This window comes from Priapulus caudatus, unplaced genomic scaffold (assembly GCF_000485595.1).
Source record: "Priapulus caudatus unplaced genomic scaffold, Priapulus_caudatus-5.0.1 Scaffold544, whole genome shotgun sequence".
Classification (NCBI taxonomy): domain Eukaryota; kingdom Metazoa; phylum Priapulida; class Priapulimorpha; order Priapulimorphida; family Priapulidae; genus Priapulus; species Priapulus caudatus.
In genome coordinates, this window is record NW_014577605.1 from 77,335 (window position 1) to 84,492 (window position 7,158).

At 48.3% G+C, this 7,158-nt stretch overlaps 1 protein-coding gene and 1 long non-coding RNA gene across 2 annotated transcripts in view; one reads left to right on the forward strand and one right to left on the reverse strand.

The window, feature by feature from the left end:
- Positions 1-299, forward strand: part of LOC106811490 — a 13,505-nt gene extending 13,206 nt beyond the window's left edge. Inside the window, exon 3 of the long non-coding RNA XR_001394147.1 lies at positions 177-299. This is a non-coding gene — a long non-coding RNA (uncharacterized LOC106811490). The remainder of the gene's footprint in view (positions 1-176) is intronic.
- Positions 300-6,672: 6,373 nt separating this feature from the next.
- The window catches only part of LOC106811483, a 13,875-nt gene continuing 13,389 nt past the window's right edge, over positions 6,673-7,158 (reverse strand). Inside the window, exon 6 of the mRNA XM_014815122.1 lies at positions 6,673-6,861. Within this exon, the coding sequence (XP_014670608.1) occupies positions 6,673-6,861 (189 nt within the window). The remainder of the gene's footprint in view (positions 6,862-7,158) is intronic.

The following is a 7,158-nucleotide window of genomic DNA, read 5'->3' on the forward strand; positions in this document are numbered from 1 at the left end:
ACACACACACACACACACACACACACACACACACACACACACACACACGCGCGCGCGCGCGCGCGCGCACACACACACACACAGACACACACAGACACGCGCGTGTGCATGTGTGTGCAGAGTAATGATTTAAGGATTTTTAGTGTGTTTTACGCATTGTTTTCCATTCATCGTAGGTGGTAGGCTGTACGGAGAATTTCTGAAGAAGAGGGAGGCGGGCCTGAGACGCATCAACAAGATGTATCTCGACGACCCCGACTTCGCTCATGTAGAGGACCTCGAGGGGAAATTGGAAAGCTACATGAGTAAGCAGCAGCGCGCGCACTGCCCGCCATCTTTTCCCCGTGGGGTGTATTCGATCGTAATGGCTCTCGTTCTAAATCCACGTTAGATATATACCATCCTTAATGGTTTCATCGCAGGCGCTGAAAAAGTATGTCGAGCAGCAAATGTTACCGAAAGTAAACCCTCACATATAATGACGGAAACTGTATTTTGCGCCACCATTTTCATCGGTAATATTCATGTCTCAACGAACACCAGCTTCAAAGCGCCGGGAAGCGGAGTTCATTATCATAATTCCGCCGTAAATTTCCCCGTTCTCAACGCCCCCAACCCATAACCGACGCATCCATCTACCATATCACCCTTCACCGCATATACATATCAGCAGGAGTTAATGAAGACAAATCTTGTCAAGGTTTGTCTTCATTAACTCCTGATATCAGATGCACGCGTGCATGTGCGTACGTGCATGTGCGTGTTCGCGTGCGGGCATGCGTTCGTGCGTTTTACTGAGTGCCTGAATGTAGGTATGCGTGTGTGTTGGTGGGTGCGTGCGTGCGTGCATGCGTGCGTACATTTCAGTTCCGAGTCAAGTACCCTGAATCACCCAATTATATTGCTATAGAAATGCAGTCGAGATGCCATCAAGTATGGTTTTTGATGAGCTACATGACGAGCTTTGTTGTAACGCCGGCAGCGCTTACTATATAATACAGCTTAATCCTGTCTGTCATACATTTACGCTGCTCAATAGCGAACCTGCTATAGCGATCATGCACCGGTTCCCTGATCACGGGAAACAACCACCAGTCAGACGCTCGGAAAGAGCTTGATAAATGCAGCCGGCGTTCGGCTGCGACCCTTAGACTGGTTATAATAAGCTTATAAATAAATATATTAAAGCTTCAACGATAGGCTTCAGGGCCAGCCACTGCACGGGGCCATGGGCACATGTCCCCCTCCACAGCGCTGCCGCTGGAATCTCCACACACAATACCGCCGAGCTGCCGCCGCCATACAGGATGCTGCAGACGATATGCATTCATTCATCAGTTTCCGCGTTTCCTGTAAGATAATCGTAATAAGATGCATCGCAAGCGTGCAGAAGGCGGTGTAACAGACGCGGGGTTTTTACGATATACGTTATGCTATACGCATGTGAGCGGAACAACACACGGTATACTTATCTCTATGCTCAGGCCGCTGCGGGATGGCTGTTCGCGCTAATATACAATGACTATGTAAATTGCATACCGGATATAGGCGATCGTCACGCACGTGCGTGCGTGTATATATATATGTATATATACATATATATATATATATGTGTGTGCGTGTATGTGTGTGTGCATGTGTGTGCGCGCATGCGCGCGTTTGCGTACATGACTTCCTATAACTTACTCGCGGTTTCTGTTCTATGATTCAGGCGCGGTACGGGAGCCTTGCGGTACGCACTATCTTCTTGCGTACTCCGATATTGACTAAATCGCCTCCGCGCCCAATAACACTCAATATTCTCACAGGAGAGTATAGCTAAGGCATCATCTGTGTCTAGAGGTATCTAGAATCATAGTTATGCAAATGATCCTCGCCCTACGGCTTGCAATTCACTCCACTACCTTCTCTGTGCAACTATCTGCCGTCCTTACTTGACCAAGATCTCAGTCAAGTATCGTCCAAATATATGCCGCCGCGAATGTGAATTATCAGATGATTGAAATTTCCTAATTCTAGATCCTATAGCCATCATGGCTTGAGCTATACTCTCTGTGAAGTATTGAGTTTATTGACGCAGACGATAGTCAATATAGTTAGCAAGATATATGCGTCAGTAATCTCCCGTCGCGGCCCTGAATATAGACCCTCCAACTTACTCGGGGAGCCGTGTGGCGCCACGGCAGGCACGCACTAGCCGGTGGCGCACTGATTTTGGAGCCAATAAAAATTGTGCACGCGAACCAAGGAGCAACAGTATACCCAAGGTGATTAACCCGGGGGTGGCACTCTACCCATTATGGTAGGTATAGTGCCGGCACTCCCGCGGACGTTCAAAAATCGGCAGAGGTCTGGAACTAAGCTCTCAGACCTGAAAAGGGGGATCTTCTGGTGAACTAGAAATAGCTTGTGTTGAATGTGGTAACTCTAATGGAACCCTCGCGCTCAGCCGTTCGCAAAATGGGGGTTTCGCGAACTAGATTTCGTTTGGAATCAATGCTATGAAACCCGGACATCGTGTTAAAACAGAGGTGGTGCACCGCCTGGAGAGCTGTGTACGCTGGGGGACAGGTGTTTGTTCTTTATAAATCTATGCTCGCTAGCCATTGAACAATAATTGTTGTATTATGTACGACGGAAGAAAAACACTGACCCGGAGAGCAGATGAACGGACGCACACACACGCGCGACGCGCGCACGACATCACAACCACACACCACACACACAAGGGGGCGCATCTGTTGGCCCTGGCGCTCCACACACACAGTGACCGAACTGGGACTAAGCCGACACAACACAACACGCACACAGCCCACGCACATACACACAGCACCATTACAGCCTGCACCGCACACACACCTCACACCCACAGCACAGTCACACAGCACACACACACACACCAAACACCAACAACATCACACAGTTGCATGTCGATGCCTTCAGCGGACCCGGCTTCAACGTATTCCTGACAGTAGCGCATGCACTGGAACGGAAATATTAAAACTATATTATTATTTTCATAATTAATATTCACTGATAGTATAGTACAATCTTTGTAAACATGTTTATTACGTTATCATTCGACTCCATAATATATAGTTCTAGATACTTTAGTCCAAAACATACACTGTTTATCTACATCTTGCTTTGAAATTTACAAATGAGCCTTTTAAAATGATAGAATTGGTTGCTTTCACATCGTAGCCTAACCTGCAGGAATGCCATTTCCAGGCTGTAATTTCAAAATTTTCTGGGAGTACCCCATCAGGGCCGCGATTCGGCGTTCGCGATCGCGCGGCGGTTAGCCATGGTTACTGGGCGGCACACACCATAAGGTTCCTCATAACCGCCCATCTTGTATATTAATCAACTGGGTGAATCCTACTATTTTTTTTCTGGGCAGTGCACCTTTTGGGAGGCCACTACGGCCCTTTACAGTGTGAATACCTTTTCGGCGGCGCTCGCCCCGCCGCACCTCTCGCCTCCTCCCTCCAATCTCTCTATCTCGCTCTCTCCCGCCCTGCTCAAATGCCCATGCGTCGAATTACACTCGCCGTCTCGCAACAGCGGTATTGGAGCCGAGTTAGCGATGATAGTTATGGAGCCTAGGGACAAAGGTCTACCGTCTTCTCCGATTCCTCGTTGCGTATATCCTAATTATTATAATATTCCTTGTATGATTCGTTGTTTATATACTGGTTTTTATAGGGAGGAGAGTTCCGTCACGAGTTCGAGCTCGCCAACAACAACCGGCGGCCGAGTGGTACCTGCAGGAGAGCTGAGACGAGCCATGCCTGGAGGAAACTCGGCCACGCCACAGACGCACGATGGAAGTGAAGCAGCTCGTGCACTAAGGTGGGCGCCGACGTGGCAGTGCCGACGTCCGATCAGCTAGCCAGGATTCCTACACGTCTGCATGGTCTGGGCCCAAAATAAATACCATCTGAAATGAGGCTACGGCAAGTGTATGACGCCCGGCTATTGCGACTCGATAAACTCCGACTGAGGGCGTGGCGTGTGCGTGGTGCGCGTGGGGTGAAGGAGAATGGGGAGAGCGAGCGTTGAGGTGAGGCGTGAGAGAGGAAGAGAAGGAGAAAAGAGAGAGGAGAGGAGACAGGTCACAAAGAGAGAGAGAGAGAGAGAGAGAGTGAGAGGGCGAGCGAGAAAGAGAGAGAGGGAGAGAGAGAGAGAGAGAGAGAGACGCAAAGTAAACGAGAAGGAAAAACGAGAGTGATGAGGTAGAAAAGCCTCTCATACCTGTGATGAAAACACTGCTCACACATGATCTGTAGTGATAGCGCAGCAAAGAAATCGCGGCCCAGTTTCTATAAGCGAGGATACAGTGTCACAAAGTGTGTCACAAGGACAAGTGGCACATGTCCAGTGTCACAAAGTGGCCGCATGATTACAGCCGTCAGTAACAATTGTAGGGTTTCCTACAGATGATGAGATCGGAGTCACTCAGGCACCACGCCGTACGTGACTCACGCTCACTCGCTGCGTCGTTCTCGTCTGCAGGATTCTTATCTTCGAGGGGAAGGCCGGGGAGCCGCCGGCCAGACCGCGAGGTCCGCCCGGGAAGAAAAACCTCTCGCAGCTTCCCTAGGTCAGCAGCGATGGCTCCATCTACTCCCAGTCGGCACCAGTGGCTCCATCTACTCTGAGTCAGCACCAGTGGCTCTATCTATGCCGAGTCAGCAGCGGTGGCTTCATCTATGCCGAGTTAGCACCAGTGGCTCCATCTATGCCGAGACAGCAGCGGTGGCTTCGTCTGCCCAAAGTTAGCAACGGTGGCTCCATCTGCCCTGGACCAGTAGCAGTGGCTCCATCTCTCATACGACTTCTCCTTCCGTTATTTAGCAGATTCCTTCTACAACTAGCTCAACCCGTGTAACTCCTTCGCTCCCTTTACAGGTGCCCAGGTGCTACAGGTGTAGTGGGAGCAAAGGGGCTACACGGGTAGAGCTACTCTGGTACATACTCGCCCATTTCATCACTTGGTCATAATTACGCCTAGACGAACTCTAGTAGTAGTATTTTCCCATTTTTAGTAACCTTTATTACATCCTTATTACTGAAGACTAATTACTTCAATTTTGCATCACACAAATAATCAGTTTCGTTTCCGTATAATATGACCAGCGAGCTTCAGCAGACAGCATGAATCAGGGATTGTAGTTGATTTCGTTTTCTTTCATCTCAATGCAACTGCGCCCAATATTTTTCAACCAGTTGGAATTTCTAACACGCAAGAAGGTTGTCGGCTGTTAATCGAAAAGATTACACGCATCGAAGATTACACCAGAAACCAAATCACGACAAAACCCAGAGATAAAGTGCATTGGTTCACTTAGTGCATATAAGCATTAATATTGTAATTTGTAATATATAGGCCTAATTACTTAGATCTATTATTTAACATGGTAGTGATAGAAATGATTCTATATAAATGTACAAACATTCAGTGGTCTTGACCGAAAGGAACTATGAACAGAATTATTAACAGAACGTTGCAATAGTGGATATTTAGTTTTTTAATCAATGTCACATTTTACAGTTAATATGATAGATCATGCTACATAGATTAAATGCGATTATATCTCAGCATATAGTGCATAGATTTACACTTACATATAACCACTGCAATTGTAGCCACTAAGCAATAGCTTACGTTAGATGTTTGATTCTGAAGCTGCATTCGAAAGACAAAAAATATTATATAAAATGAGTTGCATTGTGAATTTTTTTAGACAAAAAATTATATATTTAGTAATAATAAAAACAATATAGACAAAATAGAGCATGACACGTTCGTAATGACTTTATACAATATTATCAGGAGTAAGATATTATGATGTGCGCATTTGTTCTAGGTGCAACTAGCCATAAACAGAGATCTCGCTTTGAGAGTTCACTTCAGCGCTATGCCATGTTCTCATATGCATATTATTTCCATCGTGAATATACTGCCAGTTCATTGTCCCTTGCTCATTGTGTGATGCAGTGAAAATCACGAAAATGCTACATGCCAGAATGAAGTAGGCAAAAGTCATGTAGGTATAAAATAACCCACTTTTACAAAAGCAATAGCACCGGGAAAACAAAATTAAAACACACATTTTTAGAATGATACGTACAATCATGTACACGTGGACACGTACATTTACCTTCAATTTCAATAACGATAAATCATGATTATAAAAATTCTCAGATTTACGCTGCTCTTAAGCGCACGCAGAGAACAAAAATAACGATCGCGGTGCATGGATAAGCTGATGTAGTGCAATGAGCTGCAATATGCAACGATCCCCCATCAGCCGCGAAATCCCAGTAGGTTGAGCAAGTAACGAGTGGAGATCATAAAGATGGACCAAGGATGCCACGAGAAGGAGAAAGACGGGGAATCGAAGCAGCGCAAAAATAACATGTGCACGATCAACGTCCAGAAAGAACTGTGACACATCCCCGGACGTCGTCTGAACATCTTCTTCATCGCCCCGCGCCAGCCTCTCGTCGCCGCGGCAAACACAAGGGGCATCACGTCGCTGCTGAACATCTTCTTCATCCCCTACCAGCCCCCTCGTCGCCGCGGCCAACACAGCATCAACGCGCTGCTGAACATCTCTTCATCCGCCCGCGCCAGCCTCCCCTCGTCGCCGCGGCAACACAGCATCACGCGCTGCTGAACATCTTCTTCATCCCCCGCACCAGCCCCTCGTCGCCGCGGCAACACAGCATCACGCGCTGCTGAACATTTCTCATCCCGCAACGACAAGCCTCGTCGTCGCCGCGGCCAATCACAGCATGCACGCGCTGCTGAACAGTCTTCTTCATCCCGGCCGTGCCAGCCCCTCGTCGGCCCTGCAGCAACACGGAGCATCAACGCGCTGCTGAAGCAGCTCTCTTCATCCCGCGGCACCAGCTCTCGTCGCCGCGGAACACAGCATCAACGCGCCTGGCTGAAACATTCTTCTTCATACCCCCCACCAGCCTCATCGTCGCCGCGGCAACACCAAGCATCACAGCGCTCGCTGAGGAACATCTTCTTACATCCCCCGCACACAAGCCTTCCCCTCGTTGAGCGCGCCTCTCCACGTCCGGCGCGCACAACTCGCGGCTCCAGCTCGGCGCGCACCACTCGCCTTGCGCGGCTCGACA